The 21,451-nt window shown below is 39.5% G+C and overlaps 1 protein-coding gene and 1 long non-coding RNA gene across 5 annotated transcripts in view; one reads left to right on the top strand and one right to left on the bottom strand.

Moving 5' to 3' along the window:
• Nucleotides 1-6,692, top strand: part of LOC122169141 — a 71,424-nt gene extending 64,732 nt beyond the window's left edge. For 2 of the 3 annotated variants that reach the window (XR_006171484.1, XR_006171483.1), the window contains exon 4: nucleotides 3,184-6,692. This is a non-coding gene — a long non-coding RNA (uncharacterized LOC122169141). The remainder of the gene's footprint in view (nucleotides 1-3,183) is intronic. The other variant, XR_006171485.1, reaches the window with a different exon arrangement.
• WNT7B (Wnt family member 7B) overlaps nucleotides 1-21,451 on the bottom strand; it is a 92,715-nt gene that overhangs the window by 36,105 nt on the left and 35,159 nt on the right. For both annotated transcript variants that reach the window (XM_042835023.1, XM_042835022.1), the window contains exon 2: nucleotides 4,128-4,354. In XM_042835023.1, coding sequence (XP_042690957.1) covers nucleotides 4,128-4,354 — 227 coding nt within the window. The remainder of the gene's footprint in view (nucleotides 1-4,127; nucleotides 4,355-21,451) is intronic.

Here is a 21,451-nt window from a genome sequence, read left to right on the forward strand (position 1 = left end):
TAACATAAACACCCATGTGTTACAGAGGTCATGGGCATCCAACCTTTTTGGGTTGCCTAGCAGCACTGAGTGAAGAGGAATTGTCTTGAGCCACATATATGTAGGTCACGCTGAAAGTAATGCCTGATATTTGTTTCCATGGAAACTACAACACTTATAATGATTACAATAACACTATTTAATAGAGCACATTCTCAGCTACAAAATACTATTTTTCATCATAGTCTGCACCATTTGTTATGTGTTTTCATCAGCAATGAACAAGAGTCTGCATGCCACACTCCTCAAAATCTGCACAAGCAGAATTGACCCACTGTTATCACCACCACTGCTGAAATGTAACCCCTGTCACCTCACTGTGCTCACATCCACTGTTCAATCTCCACAAACATTCACAAAGCAATCAATGAATGTCTGTGAGTGCCATTTTTTCTGCATGGAAGAATTCAGTAACACACCTTTGCTTCATACATGCTTCCATGTCAGGCACCGTTCTGTCAGACTGCCCCTCTGCTGCCATCTGTCACATGGCAACAACATGTAATGGAATATTGGTGGGAAAGTTCAGCCTCTACTGCCATCCCACCAACATCTGCCTCTGATATTGGGATCAGCATATGCAGAGCAGCTCTCATAAACTATATAATATTATATAAGTATATATAAATGCATAAAAGTAACAAAACTTATTTTAATCTTTAATATTTTTATTAAAACATTAGAAAGGAGAGAAACAAAAACAAAACTAGTGGAATATTTGGCCTTGTTTTTGTGAAACCAATGCATCAGTCTGTTTCAATGGAAGTATCTGCAATTCTTAGTGAGTTCTCAAAGTGTTCATCAGAGATTTTTGATAAAATTTTACTCTTTCTCTCTTTTACCCTTGAAAACAGTTGTTACAAATGTACATACTGCCAAAAAGAGGCTTATAAAAGTCTAGTCAGGAGACATGATCAATTTTTTCTTCTTATCTGATTGCAACTATATACATTCCATTTGAAAATCTGCAGGTTATTTATTTATGTCAACTGAAAATGGAATTGCGAATATACCAAAAAATTGATGATTTTTTCAGCAACCTCGAAGTGGTTCTCAAATTCCTTTATCGAAACAGAAAGCAAGGCTATGCATTTTTTGCTGTTCACAGGACTGTCTTTATCCAATGTGTAAAAATGTATAGAATTATTTGCCATAATTCGAGTTAGCACTGCACTGCTCCCTCCCCATGCCCTAATTTCAGCCCAGATAGTGCCAATCTCACACCAATGTTCGGCTGTTGCTGAGTGATGGGTGTGTGCCCAGGGCTGGGCCAGGGTGTTCAATAGCCATTCACCATGATAGCACAGGGCAGGGAATGGCCAAATTATGGTCTGGGCCGTGCTGCATGAGCGGCCTGGGTTGTAAGCTAAAGATGCCTTAAAGCAATTCAGATCCTGCTGTCATAGTTTACTTTCCCCTTCCTTCCTATGACTTGAATAATTTGTCTTGATTTTTCTTGTCCTTAAGTGGTCCTGCAGTGGAGCTAGATGAGATTTCCTTTGGGGTCAGGTGGATAATATGCCTATACTTTTTAGTCCTAACCCTCACTTCAGTTTACCTAAGCCAGAATCAAATATCTGGTTTAGTGTTTGTGTATGTGTCAGATACAGATGTGTTTTATTACACCTGCAGATATTTATGCTTACAAGTCTTTCGAACCTTCTGAGTATTTTTTTTTAATTATTTTTCTTATTTTTCTTTTTACTCCTTGCTAGTGTAATAACACCACTTCCTAAATCCTGTCCTTTCCCTAGATAATGACCACATTGTCTCCGGATGCTATTCCCTAATAAAACAAATAAAGACACATGGATTATGGGACTCTTTATAGACCTGTATGGAACTCATCTGGCTCAGGTGGCAGGGGTCATGTAAACCTTCTCCATCCGTTACAGTTTGTGTGGTTTCACACTCAACAAATGTCAAATCAGAACTCTGCTGCAACTGCCAAGTTTTGTCTGTGTTTGGGTTAAGCCATAAAAGAATCCACCAAATTCCACATCAGTCATTTCAGAGCTGCAAGAAACCACCCAAGTTCGGTGAAGAGGTCAAGAATCTGGTGAACATTTTGGCAAAATGACCTGTATAGGGCTCAAGAAAACCCTGTTTTTTCAAACTTTGTGTAGTTGATATCCTGATTGCTAGTCCATCTTGATGCCAAACAGTTTCTATTTGCTATACCTCTTATTTCAGAAAGAAAGCACAAGCACAATTTGTTGTCTACTTTAGGTATTTCACTGTGCTCACTTGCACGGTTTTTCTCAGTGGTGAAAATTATTAGTTATGAATACAAGGAGGGTGCCGGTGAGATATCATGAGATACTCAGTTTGAAGAGGTGAGCGGAAGTTGTGAAAACCTTTTTAACTGAAAATTTAACAATGACACAGACTCTGCTACAACACTCCAGCGTGTCTCTTTCCAAAAACATAAATGATCTTACAGACATTAAGAGGACTTTTCTTCCTGCAGAATTTTGCAGATCAGGATAAATGAACATAAAGAACAATAGTATGCATGGCATCTATATATTTTCTGGCAACATCATTGTTGACATCAACTTATGACAAATAAGCATAAGACCAACTAAGGAAAACCAGACCTAGGTCTCTGATAGTCAGTACAAGTGACTAGATGCTGTTCTGATATATTTAAAATTGAAGGCAAATGTCAAATATGACGTTGTTTCTTGTACACTGTACCTTGAGGATGTTTAATGTCTTCCACTTACAGTTTCCTTAAGAAAATAAAGTTAATCAAGGCGTATTTTCTACATGGAGTAAAGATCATAGAATATGGTGATTCTCTGATGATGTGAGTCAGTTCTCATTATGTCAATGTATTTATTTAATTTCAAATCTGTATAACCCTGCCACCATGCCCTTCAAAACCCATACCTCAGTCAGTTTCCCATACTTGCATTCTCTTTGAAAAAAAACTACTCAGTTTTATCATTGACTTAAGTCTATCTCAGCTTTTGGCATTCATTTCATAGGCATGCTAAGGAAAAAAAAAACAGCCATGATCTATGGCTCTGAGGAGGACCATGTGAGTTCTTTCCTCCTTGCACAGATGAGATGAAATGTTATGCCATTTTTTCATGCAGTTTTAAAGAGATCTTACATCTAATCGTGTTCATATTACAGGTTCACCTGAACTACTGAATTTAAGAAAAAAGTGTCACCCAGAGAAGAATGTGACACAACAGTAATGTGATACAGTCCCAAAGGGAAGCTGGATGCTTTCACTCTGAGCACCCTCATGAGAGCCACACACACCGGAAAACATTACCCAACACTTAGCACCATCAGCATGATAAGAGGGCAGCCCTTGGGGGAAGGAGGTAAGGACAGGAAGAGGGTTAATATAATGAGCTGGATGATGAGGAAAACAATGATCTCAGTGGTGGGAAAAAAATATATGCATATTCCTCCCTATGAAATAATATCAGACATAGGATAAATGGAAAGTGATCATTTAGCTTCTGCCAGATAGTGGTTTGTCAGGCCAAGATCCTATATTATTTTCTTTGAATAAGTTTCCTGCCTCAAATCATTTGCAGTATTTTCTTTAAAATATGATAGCAACTCTAAAATGGGTATGTATCATTGCTTTACATTGGAAGGCCTGTGTTATATGAGCTATACTTCCATGAGTTAACTGGGACTTTCCTTCTACTTAATCTGTGAGGAGCTGTTATATGCAGCTCATTTTATTTCCCTTTTGATTGGCTATATCATACACTGCCGTTATCATGGCAACCTTTAACAGGACAAAAATTGGAAATAATTTTTTCACAGGGTGTGATGACTATGTCCTTGGATGTCTGAGCAGGGATCTGGGTCATTGCTGGGTACGAAGTTGCACAGATGTGAATGACTTCATCTAGAGTCCACTAGGGATTTTTTTGCCTCTTGCAAATTACTGTTCAATCAGTGAAAAAATACAGACAACTCTTGTTCTGGGAGCTTCACTGCTGAACTCCAGCAGGCAAATACAAGAGGGGGATAAGCTTTTGCAGGACCATAGTGAGAAAGATAAAAAATAGCCCCAGTACACCGCTTTAGCACTGTATTAGAGACTCCCTTACCTACTCGAAGCTCTTGTCCAAAAACTGTTTTCTCTCCCAGCGCAGAGCAGTTCCACCTCCCATACCGAAACTGGTACTGGCACTCATTGATTCCCATTTGTGCCCCTTCTCCGATCACAATGATGGCATCAGGGCGGCTCTGGCAGATTGCTCGCTGCCGAGGGGCCAAGCCTGGGATTTTGTTGCAGATGATATTAGCTCCTAAAGCCACCACAGATGACAAAGCTCTGAAGAAAAGCAGAAAGACACATTAGAATCAGATAGAGGCGATTCATAGCTTTTGCTGAATGCTGCAGTGTGGCAGGCAAGGCGCTAAGTAAATGAGGAAAGGTTGGAGGTTGTGTTCCTATAATTACACAGACTTATCCCAACCTCTCTGGTCTGGCACATGGATTTGGAAATATTGCAGTAATTCCTAATCTGATTTGTGCCAGAAGCACCACACAAGTGGAATTTTGGCACTTTTCATTTCAGTCCTGTGCAGTGCCACCAGCTGCTGCTAAGTGGAAACTAAGTCATACTGAAAAGCAGAAAATAGTGCTAATTGATTGTCTGTGAATCTTTGAAGCTCATGTCTGCTTTGAATGGCCTACACAGATTCAGGCTCTGCACTTTAATTGCTACAGCCAGTTCAAGCATTCCTCATGTGAAACTATTGAACACAATTTAAAGGATGAATTGACACAGTCAGCCCTCCTGCTCATTATTACACTCAAGTTCCTGATCAATTAATGAAAGTTCACTAGCATAACTGAACTTTTAGACCTGGCAAATATCATGGAGCACATACAAGTGATCATACTAAGGTATGTGCCATCCAGACCAGAAACATTTGCAGTTCCCATTCTTCAAGTATATTTTCAGAATTTGTTATAAAGTGTGCATGTAACTTGCACCTACCATATGTTTTCACTTTAGTACATTTATTTTTCGTTTTTCAGCCTATTTTTCAGCATCTTTCCAGGCTCATTTCTCAACATCTTCACAGACTGCATTTTAAGCAGTAATATTTTGGAAAAATGAGACAACATGAGTACATATTCACGGATGTCTCAGGACACATCTATCCTGAGTACTACCTGTGCTCAAGTGGCACTGGACAAGCCAGCAGAATAGTTCTGTTAGCAAAACAGTCCTTTTTCAATACATTGTACTGGACTACATGACAGCTACACAGTTTAGAAGGCTTCAGTCCATTTTCAGAAAATGCTCTTCAACGTCCAAGTCAATGAAGCACTTTTGAAAATGCCTTCTAAATAACGCACACTACCAAAAGGGAAGATCTTGAGGCATCCTGCCCCAAAAATGATGCCTGTGGGCATTGTTTCTGATCCCCATCCTTGATCAGCTGTATAGACATCACAGAGCTTAAAACAGGCTCTGCTGCACAAACCAACCGGCTGTCAGGAATCGCAGAAAGTACTCTGATTCTTGATAACTGCAGAGAAGTAGCTCAATGAACCCTCGTCTCTCCTCCTAAAACTGGGCCATACAGATAGTTTCATTTTCCCATCCTGTTAGTAATAGTGTACAGAGTAATTTCCCCATTCCTTTCCTCTCCATCTTGAACAATCACTTATGCCTCTGTTCTCAGTATTAAAAAATTTCCCACTGGATGGATATGGTCTTTTTGGAAAATGCTGACTAAACAAAAGTAAAGCATTTTGTAGGAATTTATACTCTTCATCTCAAAGGTAACCAAAAAATTACATAAATGTTGCATTTAAACAAAATCAGAGTGTTTCATTTTGCTATTTCAATAAACTACAGTAAAGCCAGAGCAAAAAGGATGGAGAACTCTTCCCTAGTCAAATTGAAATACCAATTTTACTGTGAGATGGAAATTCTATGATGATTCATTCTGCTTTTAATGGTATTGGTGCATCTCTTCTGAAGTTAAAAATCTCTAAGAAACTTGACAGTTGTAAGTTTTTATTTATGGCTTGTGACTTTATAGATATGGAGACAAGGTATTGCTAACATAGAGCATGCATGCCATGTGGTACTATCTATTAAAAAAAATAAGAACAAAATGTAGTTGCAGATCTGACAACTCACAGTGTCTGGGACATGAACACTCAGACCTTTCTCATTCAGACTCAGTAGCTTTCATTCATGGTACTTGAGTACTGAGCAACAAAGCATCAGCTGGAATCAGTGACTTCCCAGGATTCATGCAGATTTAGAGCTGAGATTTTGTTTCTCACCCACCTCTACTGAACAACTGAATAAAATAAAATGATGATGCCTTTAAATCAAGACTATGCAAGAGAAATAAAAATGTACAAAAAATATTATGAACTTCATGTAGTAACATTTTCTGACCTCTGCAATGCCACTTTAGATAGGAATATAGGGAGATACTGAAAACCACAAGGGAAAGTACCATTCTGATCATTTATCATAGAATCATAGAATCACCAAGGTTGGTAAAAACCTCCATGGTCTTCTAGTCCAACCATCCACCTAACATCAATATTTCCCCACTAAATCATACCCTTTAGTACAACATCTATACATTTCTTGAACACCTCCAGGGATGGAAACTCCTTCACATCTCTGGGCAGCCCATTCCAGCACCTGTCCACTCTAATTTTTCCTAATGTCCAATTTGGATTTCCTCTGGTGCAACTTGAGGCCACCCCTGTAGTCCTATCGCTCCTTATGAGGGAGAAGAGGCTCATTCCCACCTTGTCACAATCTCCCTTCAGGAAGTTGTAGAGGGCAATAATGTCTCTTCTGAGACTCCTCCAATAAACAGCCCCAGTTCCTTCAGCCACTCTACTCATAAGACTTGTGCTCCAGACACCTCACCAGCTTCGCTGTCCTTCTCTGGACATACTCCAGAGTTTTGATGTCCCTCTTGTAGTGAGAGGCCCAAAACTGAACACAGTACTCAAGATGCAGCTACAAAAAAGAATTATTTATTTTACTACCTGTGCTGCAAATTCATCCCTGGGCTATGATATCAAGCTGTGTTTTTGGAAAGTGCTGAGCCCCCACAGCTTCCACCAACAACTCAAGTTGAGCAGCAATAATTTATTACTTCAAAACAAAAGAAAGCAAAAAAGATTTGTCTACACTATCTACCCCATGTATAATTTAGATTTTATTTTCTTCCTCCATTCACCCCACTGCTGTCTCATAATTAGGTTTATTCTTTAATGTATTCTTTGGTCTCTCAATGGTTTTGGAGCAGGCTTTGATCAAAGTGGGGCACCTTATTCATTCTTAAAATAAGCATGATCGTATCTGCCACAGAAGGTATTGTGAAGATATCAATAATTACTGCATGCTTGTAGAAAGCTTTAAGACAATCCTGACTAAAGGGATCAAGTTGCAATTACTGGGGAGCAGAGAATGTTTGGGGGGGAGGGCAAAAAGGCTCTCATTTTTTATTACTTCCAGGGACTTCCCTCTTTTGGGCCTGAACTTGCCAGCACATTCCCTCAAACTTCTTTAGCCTAGTTTTAAATTGCTACTATAATTTCAGTGCCAAAAGAAATGCTGAATCATGAATCTGAGGTTTTGGAAAACTTTATTTTTATTAAAGAAATGCACCCAGCAGCATTTCAAGCTTCCTCTTTGCTATTTCTTGTGGCATCCCTCAGTCTGTGCATCTGTCACACATTTGGGAGAATTGTGCCATGCTCCTGCCTCTTGGCAGGTTGAAGACTGCATTTGTTTCGCTCGATGGAGAATGTTTTGCTTTGTAACTGTCAAAAGACAGATCCACACACCACATTTTGGCATCCTTTCCCTTCTAATATTTCTCAGTAGTGCAAACTCCCTTGATTCTTATCACAAGGAAATCCTGAATGCAGGGTTTTGTGAAGATTTCTGGTGCAACTGTAACCATACCACACTGAGGTAGCCCATGCATGCTTCAGCTGTTATGCTGTTGTACCATACACATAGGTTATCCAATTGAACAATGCTACCAGAATAATGTTGCACGTCTAAGCAGTTACTGGTAGCAGCTGACATATGAAGAGCCTTCACTGTTCTTCATCATTAGTCATCAATGCAAGGGAAACATCAGCACAGAAATGGAGGTATAAACAGAGTCACATCCAAATTAAATACCCCTGCTCTTAATCTGGGCTTGGATAGGACACTACAGTTCAAAGCTAGCAACAAACTAAACCTGAGTAGTGGGGTCTTAGAAAGCTTGCTTTTTGCATGACAGTCTTGAAATAACATATTTGTCATCATAGAATCATAGAATCATAGAATCATGGAATGGCCTGGCTTGGAGAGGACCTCAAGGATCACCAAGCTTAAACCCGCTTGCCACAGGCAGGGCCACCAAATTCTTGGAAATAAGTCCATAGCAGTTCTTATAATCTGGATATAAGCAAAAAATCATGACAGTGGGAGGAAAATTTCAATGTACTTGCTGAAGTAATGCTTCTTAAATTGTACAAAGACAGGTGACAATGAATATTGTCCCTCAAAATCTGTTCCTTGTTATGATTGTGTTTTCTTTCAGGGACCTATACAACTACAGCCTTCCTTTTCACAACATTAGAGGGGAAAAAGAAAAAACCAGAACCATAAAAATTACTATGGTAGGAGGGAGAAGGAGGTGAATGTGCCCCTCTACTTGACTCTTGTGATTACTGTGTCTGGGCCTGGGGACCCCAGTAGAGAAAGGACATGAAGCTCTTGGAGCTGGTCCAGAGGGCGGCCAGTAAGATGATGGGCTGGAGCACCTCTCCAATGAGGAAAGGTTGAGGGAACGGGGCTTGTTTAGCTTGGGGAAGAGAAAGCTCTGGGGAGACCTTACTGTGGCCTTCCAATATTTGAAGGGAGTGTGGGTACATCTGTTGATGAGGGTAGATAGTGATAGAACAAGGGGGAATGGTTTTAAACTGAGACAGAGGAGGTTTAGGTTAGATATTTGGAGGAAATTTTTCACACAGAGGGTGGTGACACACTGGAACAGGTTGCACAAGGAGGTTGTGGATGCCCCATCCCTGGAGGCATTCAAGGCCAGGGTGGATGTGGCTCTGGGCAGCCTGGTCTGGTGGTTGGTGACCCTGCACATAGCAGGGGGGTTGGAACTGCATGATCATTGTGGTCCTTTTCAATCCAGGCCAGTCTATAATTCTGTGATATAATTCTATTACACATTCCAAGTAAATCCTTAAAGATCCTTGAAAATATGTCAGAAATTCAGCATTAAGGCCTAAAATCACATGGGTAATAAAACATATAAGTTAATGTAATCTTTCTTATTAGAATGGAAATGTACTTCTCATTTATATTTCTTCTTTAGGTTCTATTTTATCTTTAGAAATGCAGGCATTTATTTAAGTTCAGCATATTTGTCATGACATTAATTTAAAATATTACTGTATTCTTACAACTTCAGACAAAAGTCCTGTATAGAAAGGTTGTCATCTGACCTATATTTTACAGAAAGGTTTATAATCTTTGCACAAGTGGAAAATATATAAATATGAAATAAGTACTGATAATGGGCAATTGTACATCCACATGAGGAAAATTCTAATTTTTTACTGGTATTAGAAGAATTTTACAAAGTTTTACAAAGTGATGAAGAAGAGCTAGCTGCTTCTTGATTAATAAACAGACTAATCACCAAGGTCCAGTACACACAAAAATGTGCACCAAAATTTCTCCAAAGAGCTTAGAATTTGGTTCCAACAAAGACATAATAAAAGACAACATAGGAAAGAAAGATTAAACTACAAACATGTTTCATATAGACAAAACACTTAAACAAATTGATTTTAATTTTTGAATTTTAAAAAAAAAACCTACACTAACTTTTTCTCTCTTAATCCTTGCTCCCTGTGCAAATTACACCTTACTTCAGGCTCTGGCTGACTTGAAGAGCCATACCTTCCCCTCTGATATTCCCACCTGCTCGTGTTCCTGGCCACACAGTGGAGCAGTGTACACTTGCCCACAAGCCCCATGACAGCCCTGCTGCATGTTTAGGATTACCCTGATGTTAGCCGTGGCCACGCTACCTGATATTCACCTTAGCTTACAGGCATGCAGGAGCTCTTTTTCAGTGAGGAATGCAAGGATTTATCCACACAAATCCCATTAACATGAGAGGAGCTGCATGGCTTAGACCTAGGTGCACTGTACTGAAAACTTACCCCACCAAGCCTGATAACAAGTTCTATAATGGGATCTTTGTTAGAGGAGGAACCACTGGCATATTTTGCGGCGACACTGTGACATATCTGAAACAGTACACCACTACTGAATGGTTTACTTAATTAAGAATTCCTAAGTAAATATTTTGAGCATGCATAAGTTGTAAGAATTGGCAAAGACGTTCCAGGCTCTGAATTCCATCTGCATATGTTTATGCTTTCAATTTTGTTTTCCACAGCAGGCCTTAGGAAATCATTATTCAGTGCCTTGTTATTGAAATGGAAATCAAACAGGCCTACTTGGTAATGTCTCATGGTGCACCCATCCCCATTGGAGCTCCAAGCCTTTGGACATGTGGGATGCTTACAGCGAGATCATTCAAATTAAATGAAAAGTGATTGATTTCTCTGAGGTAGTCACCCAAAAAATAGACTTCCAGATCACTCAGTGTGGCTGCTGACATGCTCCAGAATGAAAGTGGTAGGATAGGCAAGCCTGAGGAACAGCTAGCACAAAAGCAGGATGCAATTCAAGATGAACATTTGCTTTGGTGAGCAGTGGAAACAAGGATCCACATTATATCCTCATACATAACAACAAGATAACTGAAGCTCAAACTGAAGGCTCAGGATCTACTTCTCATCTAAATAGTAGTACACCAGGATGGGAGGGCTGGGAGTGGCTAGAGAAGTCATCAGATTTTGGTTAATTATTTCTGGTCAAGCCAGAGCAAGAAAAAGCACGAGCACCTATGACTGACAAGTATATCAGGAGTGTTATCTCCTGATAATTATATCTGTGATGACATCCTGATTTGATAGTTTATTTGGCGCGTGAATTGTTCACTGTAATAATCTTTTACTCAGCAGTCAGTGAGGCAATTCTTGATACACAGTAGGATATCTTAAAGATCTGTTACACTTCTAGTTTGCTTGCATTGGATTTCTTTAAGACCATTATTTCCGTTATATGTGATGCCAACATTTTCAGAGTGTGTAAGCTGCAAGAGCAAGCAAGCCTTATATATAAGTGCAAATATCTTCTCCGAAAGAACTTAAAATTCTTAAAAATAAAAAGTTATGAGTTTTATTTCCCATTTTTTTATTTATGTTTGAAACAGAGCAACATGAATATTTGATCCAAAGCAGGGCTTTCTGATAGGAAGTCCTGGTGAACTCTAGGATGTGGTACTCTTCAGTTGCCACCTACTAACCTAGGAGCCGTTCCTCCCCATGGATCTGTGTGAGAGAATGTCTACACCAAGATAAATCACCTAGCAGATAAATCACCCTGACAAACGGGACATCTGCACACTCTTACAGTATTTGCATGGTGAATTACTACATAACAGACATTCTTTTTTTGTTCTACATTTTCTTTATTGTAGGGGCATGTCGTTAGATGGAGGAAAACATTCACATCTTGCATATATAAAAATCAATATTAAAATAGAATGTGAAAGTATCTGGAGTACAGGAAACATTGATTCCAAAGCAATTTGGGTTTGGAAAAGTACTTGATTTGCTAAGCCAGAGTAAGCTGATAGGCCTGAGCAAGATGCAGGAAGGCAGCAGCACTCCTGGCACATGTGGATCCATTCGAGAGATATGGGATATCCCTACTTTGGTCTTCCCAGTGGTGAAGGTGGTGACGCATGTGGTGTAACTGAACTTATCTGAGTTTAATAAAAAAAAATGGTGTTGAATAAAGTGATTTGACTTCTTTTGAATATCCAGGACATTGTCAGATGTAAAAATCACACTGAAACACTTCTGGTTTCATCTTTTGGCTGCAAAGCATGCATTTAACAGGTCCTACTCTTTCATTATCAGCATCCACACACACGTTATGCCCAGCAAAGTACCAAGCAACTTCTCCCATCAATAACAAAAATGTCCATTCCTGAATGCCAGGCTGCCTGCTGAGCATTTGCTGTTGGTACGGATGTCAAGTGCTATTATTTGCCTTCCACCCCATTTCTGTTTTCCTTTAGAACTAGAAAGAATTGTGCTGATATCTAACAAAGTTACAGAGTTGTTTGCTGAATAGTGATTCACCACAGAGGAAAAACATTACCTTGCAGCATAACTGTGGTGGGATATTGCAGTTCCACTGTGGGGGAATACAACTTTGAAATACTAAAACGGCTGGAAGAGATAAGCCACACATTTCATGTGTCTACAGAAAAATGATTCAGTGTAACAGAGAAATAAAAAATTCACATTTCAAGATGTAAAATTCCATGCTTTTGTTGTATTCTTTCTATAGCAAATAAGAACAAATAAATTGTCTACATCACATGTGACATATGCAGAGATATGGACATTTGCCAAACTTTGTCAACTCCAAGCTTAAATTAAGTCCAACTGAGTGCATATTTTGGCTTTGTCCAAAGTTCAGCAGACTGTTCTTTCCTATGTAACAGTTATAAGGGAAAGAAAAAGATGAAGACATTCAGGCAAAGTCCAAGACTTGAAAAGACTGTACCCTACTTAATATGTGAGATCTGATGGATGTATGTCAGACCTGGTGTGGCTCTGAAGCCTTGTAGAATATTTGCAGTGTACATATATTCCACCTGGCTAGTTCACCCTAAATTGTCACTTATTTAATAGCAGATATACATATGTGGTTTTAAATATCAAAGATGGAGCATCGGTGGAATCTTTTAAAAATTGGGTTTGTTATATTTTCCATTTAAAATTTAAGCATATAATATATCTTACTTTTTGTGTCTTCATATGCACAGGGCTTCCATGGATGAGACAGACAAATTGAAAGAGGAAAGCGTGTAATAGTGGATCTACAGGAAAGGAAGATATCTGCTTTCCAGAAGGATATAATCTGGCTTTATTTCTGACAGTGCAAGTGGGAATTCATTTCTGCTAGCCAAGATATGAGCAGTCAAGGAGAATAAATTTGAAGATTTACTAATGAGTAATTCCATCAGAAAATTAAGTCTTCTATGTTAATTTTAAGACAGTGTCTGTTAAACATATAGATGAAAGCATGCATGTGGCTTTAATCTCCAGCCAAAAAGCCATGATAAGTTGACTCAGAGGTCTTTTCAAGTGAGGAAAGTGAAGAAGTCATATTGACCCCAAGCACAATGTGTAACTTGGACTAAGTGACCACTGGAGGTTGCTATTTCTGCACTGACAAATCAAGCAGTCTGTTTGGTCTTGAATTAACAGCAGAAGAGAAAAATTTTACATTCACTTTGTCAATGAGATTACATTTGGTACATGAATACACCGAATAATTTAAGTCATTATTCATCTGTTCTTTTCCTTAACTCAGCACCATTTTTGTGGTGGTGCCTATTTGCTAGAGCTATGAGATAGTGGAATATCAAATTAAGTGACATTTGCAGGCAAAATTAAATCCAAAACCTCAAATGCTTGATGCTATTTGGTTTACTTACTGGCATGTTTCTATGGCTGCAGTGGGTGCATTGCTTACAACAATGGCAGCTTCTGCTGCCTTTATGTCGCTTGACTTAAGAGAACTACTACTTAAAGCGAAGTCTACTAATACAGAGATGAAGAGCATGAGGTCTTTTTTCAGTGTTTCTGTTAGTTCAATTAATCTTTGAGATGACAGCATGGTGAGGAAAAAGCAGCCTCTTCTGCATAGGTTTGCAGGATATAGGAAGCAGGTGAGAGGACTGGGCCCTTTGACATGAGCCCAAATGTACCAGAAAGATCATTGGCCCCTTGACACGTTTCCAATATGGTCGCAAAGCTTTCATCCCTAGACTTTTTCTTCATCATTGGTCCATTTTCACCACTTCCCTCAAATTACTCTAGTTGGTGTACATTCACTTATAATAAACACATTTGTGTAGTTTCCAGATGTAGAAAAAACTGGAAAAGAAGTATGACATCCCAGAAACAGAAATCATCTTCTCAACAAGTCTGACGTGAAGGCAGATATGGTTTGCCTTTTTCAGAGCAACAAACTACATCAGTTCATCCCCAACAACTCCACTTTTAGAATCAAGATATTTTGTTGTCTTCTGGTATTTTTCAATTGGTTTAAAGACTCCTATGCACATTCTGGTTGGTACTGTCATGGTGCTACCAGCAATCAAAATACCACGTCATGTTACTCAGGTACAAGTAGGCACATCCTGAAAAGAGAGCCCACAAAATATTACGTAGGCACAAACTAATGGAAACAGTTAGATGGCATCTGTTCTGTTATGGATGAAATTTGTTATATGGATGCAGGGTAACACAGTTAACCCTCCTCTCAGACCAGGCTATATCTGCACCATCACCAGGCTCACGCAGACATATTCAATCAGCATTAGATGACCCAACAAAAGTTGCAACATAACCACAATGCTGCAGAGATAGGCATAAGCTGATTGCCCAGGTGCTTGTCCTTCTCCCTGAACAGGTTTGGCAACCAACGTGTTTTGCTGTAGCCATACAGGTGTCTTTAAATCACCTTGCTAGGCTGCCTGCAATGTAAGCACACTCTTGAGACAGAGGTGTTATTGAAGTCCCTTTCAGCCTGCACGGCTCAGACAGAATCTTCAAGAGCTTTGACTTAAAGAAGGAGGATCTGTTAGGAACAGTCTTTTACACTTTTCAATATTTGTCACCCTTCATGCTTTCCTTGTCATTTCATCATGAAACTGGAAATTTGCTATTTAGCTGCAAGTCAGGTGAAGTAAATACATCAGTAAATGTCTATGACTTGAGGGAACACCAAATTTTCCAAAATGAATCTAAGCAGCAGAAGCTTTGTATTAAGAAATGCAGGGTGCAGAAACACTGTATTAGGTAGGTTTTCAATAAATATTTGTCTTTAAGACAAGAGAGAGAGAGAGGATTACAACGTATTTTCAAGCAAATATCAAACAGCATTACTCCTGTAAAAAAAATTAATAGCCCATTACTATATTAATCCTGCTTATTCTCTTCCAAGTCTACTTATCAGCCTTTATTTCCCAGTGAGAGTTATTTGCAGCCTTTTTCACCGTTACAATTGTAAGCAAAGGCATTTTTATGAAGCAGGTCTGCATTCTCTGCATCTCGTGCCCTCTGATGATGATGGAAAGAGAAATTCTGATCCATCAGATAGATAACTTATGCTTCATGTCTTGGCATGAAATGGTGAGGGTGTTTGTTGACTTGAGTTTGCTAATTCCTGTTAGAGAAGTAAGCAGGGCTGAGGTGCTAGCAAACTGTGAGGTTCACCAGACTATCAGATCTGCTCCCAGAAATTGTCCACCACTATGAAATGGCCACAAAGTGAGAAAGTGATGGTAAAAAGCTGGGGTAACCCCCTCAGAGACTGTAGAATACGGAATTTAGAGAGCAAATGCTTAAAATGTTATTGTATTCAGCATGTGGGCAGTGACCAGAAATGCTGTGCTTTAAAATCTGAACTGTCAAATCTGGTACAAAGCAATACCACACTCAACTGGCTGTCCAAGAGTTGCCAAGGTTCCTTTTAGCTGCTTTCATCAAAACTTTCTTTTAAACTGATGTAGGAGCCATGGGAAACCACACAGTATCTTTTCTAGTTCCCCAAGTTGTTGCACTTTTTCCAGGTGTTCAATAGGATTAGCAAACTCTTTTTCCAGGAGGAATTTCTGAGTTTTATAGGCAGCTGTAAAAATTGAGCATTTGTGTTATTATCCTAAGGGCCCGTGGTCAGTGTGTCCCTGGAGACCAAGCTCTTACAAATCATGATAAGCTTGAGAAAGTAGATGAAATACTTCTATGATCTTCTCTCAAAAGATCATGCATACATACCAGCACTCACAGCTGAATGTTTGTTGCTGCATGTTCTGACTGGTTCAGCATCTTCATGCCTTCAAACTGGAGATGATTTTTGAATCTGCCTCTTCCTACTATAATTTGCATGCTTTTTTCTTCCAGCTCTCTTTATAAATCTAATAATTTGAAACAGTTCTTCTACGACCATGAATTACTGAGTTAACCTATTTAAGCAGATAAATGAAAATAAAATTGTTTGGGATTCACAGGTGAGCCAGAAGAGGCTGTACTACAAAAGCTACACAGAAATACAGCATGTGCAATCTACAGGACATTTGGGCAGACAGCTTAGCATATGCAGTCGGTCAGTCAGCACCCAGGGCAGGGTGAGCAATGCCAAAAACTCCCAGTGAGGCCCCAGCATGCTGTAAAAGTTACCTCTGCATTACACCCTGGTCTTCAGCCAGCCTTGCACTCCTGGGAAAGCCTTCCCTGCTAAAAAATATTTACTCTGTTGTTTTTTTTTCCAGTGTTGTCATTCTTTTGCCACTGTTGTTTTTAACTTCTTTTTTTTTTACATTTTTTACCCTGAATTGTAGAAATTGATGGAGAAATCTAACTTTTCTGTCTATATTACATTTAACCATTCTAGACCAGAAAAATTTCAACTGGTAATAACATCATACGATATATTAAACTCTGTGAAATTATTACATTTTCCTAAAGTCGCACAAATAAAATATCATTAAGACCCATGGATTTAACCATTGCACAAAGGGGAAGGTTTGTTAAAAATATTTATGATTATAGCCAAGGAAAGTCATGGGCAGGCTCTGAGATGTGAAATCTGCAACCTGCACGCACAGTTTCTCTCAGTGGCATTCAGATTATGTGACATGCCTTTGCCTGAGGCATTAGGCCAATTCTTGCCAAAGAAGCAAGAACTTGTCTTTGAATGTATCAAGAACCCATGCATCAAAAGATCTCTAAGTACATGTGCCAGAACACTCTATTGGATTGGGATGCTTTTGCACAGCAGCATGCAAAGCTGCCCACTGTAAGTGTACACTGAAAGGTTCCCATGATGTTTCAAGACCACAAATGCTGGAGATTGAATGATTTGCATACCCCAAAGAGAGTTTTGTATGAAAGCTATGTAGTAATTACTTCTATCTGAATGGTGATGGGACTGCACAGTACTGTGAACAGATACAAGTAAACAGGAGAGAAACTGACATAACAGAAACAGCAGTCCATCCACCTTCCCTAAGACAGGGTCTTTTACACTCCTGACTTGCATAGTTCTTTCTTTTTTTTTTTTTTTTTTTTTTTTTTTGGTAAGGAAGGGCATGTATCGGAGAAAAAAGAAAAAAACGTCTTTCAATTTCAGGTTGAAAAGTAGTCTCTGTTTTTTAGGCCAGCCTGTCTGCTCTAGGGGCCCTACCAGTTAAGAGTCCAAATAATTAGATGCTTCTGAATTTCCTATAATTTATGGAATTTTATATGATATGGGATAAAACTTTCTATCCAATACCACATTAAATACACAGCTCTAGATTTAAACTGGTGTTTACATTTTTTAATTCATCTTCTGGGCATTTAATTCCTAGTAAATTTAAAACTGCCTGATTTTACTGAATTACTATTACATTATTCCATCAAAGTGAATCCTTAAACACCAGTTCATCTGGCTCACTCACAAAAGAATTGTACCATATGCTCAAAATTTCCAAGATTAGCCTCTTGGATCCAGGATGAAAATTTACTGTCATGGCAAAACACGCATGTAGCACAGGGAATATATCAGTGAAATACAGAATTACATGGAAGATGATAGCCAAAATTTTGAGAGCTGGGTTTTGGTTTCTTTGGATTTTTAATTCCCAGAATGGCTCAGGCTTTTTTTTTTTTTTGTCCAAATTGTTCACCCAGGTCTAATGACCATTGAACAGTCTAGCAGGCACTACATATAAGATCGGATTAGGAGGTCATGGGTTCAGTCCGTAAGTAGGACCACTCACCCCTGTCACAAATCTACTCAGTTGACAGACAATTCTTTCTGATGAGTTGGCCACCCATTTGGAGGGTCAACAGAAATCTCACTTATTTTGAAAATTTGACCATGAGACACGAACTGCCCTTCTGTGTGGGGAAACCCACTTCACAGACACCCAGAAAAAAATTAGTTCTTGCTATTCAAAAGCCCCCCAAGGCTCTCCCTGGGGGTGGTTAGTGTTTTCCAGGTTCCTTGCTTTTGTTCTGGCCCTTGGTGTGTTCTAAAAAATACAGAACGTTGTATTAATTTTCATTTTAAAAGAAAAACTAGTTGCAGTGTGTGAATGTCATTCATGTTTGTTCAGCAAGTAACTTTAACAAACAAAAGAGAAGGTTGTGAATGCTTTCACAAAAAAAGGTATTATAAAATAATACCTTAACGCCATGTCTTAAAGCATACTTCAGACCTCCCTTGCTTGTTATGCTTCAAAACTTCCTGTCAACCAAGAAGAAAAAAGAAAAATTCACAGCATTCTTTCTGCCTTACATAACCACAAGAGTAAGAAAATCATCCCTCCTTTTTTTTTTTTGTTTTTTTGTTTTTTGTTTTGATGTTTTGTTTAGTGTTGGGAAAACTATGGCTTCATGAAGGATTGATAACAAACCCGTATGGTGAATTATCTGATAACACAATCCAAACATCACAAACCAACTCCCAAAAGCTAACAAAAATCAACATCTTTGTTGTAGAACAAAACAATGCAATCTCATGCAAACCTAAAATCCAGTTTCTCTGGAGATACCAAATGTCTCATTCAGAGTGGAAATAGATGGTGATAGACAATGACGCATGTACTACATTTCAATGTTTCCTCCTGGAGATGAAACAGAGGGCTTGATCTCTTGTGGTGTTAAAAACTCTCTGGTGCTTTTTGGAATCAGACAACTGACGAAAAATCACATAATTATATTTGTCTGCATAAAATTCCTGCAAGTATTAGCTACATGTTGCAAACTTTCTCTGCCAGAACGGCTTTTCAGTTTTTGGTTTACACAAGAACCAATGTCGTTTTTCATTTCAGCAAAATTCAGTGCAAGAAACTTGCTGAGAACTTGAGTAAATGAGATACAGCTAACTCCTAAATGGATAATTTCTACTTAAGAATTGAATAATTCTACCTAGGATTTTAGACATCATTTGGTATTTAACTCCAGGACAGGCCTGTGAATGCGACACTGAGCATATGTCAAAGGCCTGCAGCTGTTCTGGGACTCTTTCAAGATGGCCAGAAATGTATGTTCGTGGCTTCCTTACGTACAACATATACACTGTGTAGATGGATAGACTTCTAACTCAGAGAGAAAAGGTGAATGATTTTGCGTATTTCTTTGGATGGCCTCTAACTGGAGAAGTTAAGAGATGCCGGGATGGATTTTGTCCATAACCCCTCACCACAGGCAACAAACCAGCTGGGTTACAGTATGGCCACACTTGTGAAATAGGCTGCTTTTACATGTAAATTGAGTGCTTTGAGGATCTCAGAGCTTTCTACAAATGGCAATGAATAAATCCATACTGGATTGAGCAAATTATAACTCTCCTTGTAATGCTAATAGAAAAAAAAAAAGAATATTTGATACACAGTGCCAGAGAATTCAAGAGGGAAGATTGATATTATAATTCTTTTTGCACCATAGAACTTTTCCATATCATTAATATCGCAATTATTCCTCTAGTCAATTTGGTTATTTAGTGCAAAACCACGTTTGTCCTACTTCAGTGAAATACATAATTACTGACAGTGAATTTCCTGGTAAAGGGAATTCTGCCCTATGTTGGACAGTATATCCATCATCTACAGTATTACTGCATAAAACTAATGCAGAAAAAAGTTCACCAAGAATGTGAAATTTTTCCCATGACACAGAAAATCAGTCATTCTTAAGCCAAAAGAGGAATAAGGTAGTCTGTGATGTGAGATCTTTCAATAGTTTCACAGAATAACAGAATCACAGAATCACAGAATGGCCCGAGTTGGAAGGGACCTCAAGGATCATGAATCTCCAACCCCCTGCCACATGCAGGGCCACCAACCTCCACATTCAATACTAGACCAGGTTGTCCAGGGCCCCATCCAATCTGGCCTTGAACATCTCCAAGGATGAGGCATCCACAACCTCTCTGGGCAGCCTGTTCCAGCACCTCACCACTCTCTCTGTAAAGAACTTCCCTTTGACATCCAACCTAAATCTTCCATCCCTCGACTTGAAACCATTTCCCCTTGTCCTACTGTTATCTACCCTTTCAAAGAGTTGACTCCCCTCCTGTTTGTAGGCTCCCTTTAGGCACTGGACGGCTGCAATAAGAAAAGAAGCAGCCTTCTTTTCTCCAGGCTGAACAAGCCCAACTCCCTCAGCCTGTCTTCATAGGGGAGGTGCTGCAGCCCTCTGATCATCTTTGTGTCTGTCCTCTGGACCCTCTCCAACAGCTCCCTGTCTTTCTTGTATTGTGGGCTCCAGGCCTGGACGCAGTTCTCCAGATGGGGCCTCATAAGAGCAGAGTAGAAAGGGACAATCACCTCCCTGTCCCTGCTGGCCACCCCTCTTCTGATGGAGCCCAGGATACCATTTCCTTTCTGAGATGCAAGAGCACACTGCTGGCTCATGTTAAGTTTTTCATCCATCAAGATCCCCAGGTCCTTCTCTGCAGGACTACTCTCAAGGATTGCTCCTCCCAGTCTGTATACATGCCTGGGATTCCTCCAGCCCAAGTGCAAAACCTTGCATTTTGCTATATTGAACCTCATCAGGTTCACCCGGGCTCACCTTTCAAGTCTGTCGAGGTCCCTCTGAATGGCATCCCCTCCTTCCACCATGTCAACAGCACCACTCAGCTTGGTGTCATCATCAAACTTGCTGAGGGTGCACTCGATTCCATCATTGATGTCATTGATAAGCATGTTAAAGAGCACCGGTCCCAAGACAGACACCTGGGGGACGCCGCTCATTAACGGCATCCATCTGGTCATAGAACCATTAATCATCACCCTCTATCTGTGGTCTTTCAACCAATTTCTTATCCATCGAGTGGTTCATCTATCAAATCCACATCCCTCCAATTTGGAGATAAGGATGTGGTGGGAGACCATGTCAAAGGCCTTTGATCTTAAGATATTAAGATATTGCAGACCACTACAGTTACTTTTACTGACTGAAGTCAACAGCAAGTCCTGACTGAAATGCAAGTATCATCCAGGATTGAGATAGGAAAGACCAGAGAAGAAAGGAAGTCTTGGGGGAAAGAGTTTCCTTAGACCAAATCCACTAACCTATAAGTTGTCACCTATGTGCGTAAAGTAGTCACAGTTATAACAGCAGCATGGGGAGATCTACCCAAGAGACTGAGCACTGTAATGACAGCAGAAGGGGCCACAGTCTGGCCTGAAGAAGGTGTAT

Source organism: Centrocercus urophasianus, unplaced genomic scaffold (genome assembly GCF_019232065.1).
Source record: "Centrocercus urophasianus isolate 14NV4802_14NV808 unplaced genomic scaffold, USGS_Curo_1.0 seq_5, whole genome shotgun sequence".
Taxonomy (NCBI): domain Eukaryota; kingdom Metazoa; phylum Chordata; class Aves; order Galliformes; family Phasianidae; genus Centrocercus; species Centrocercus urophasianus.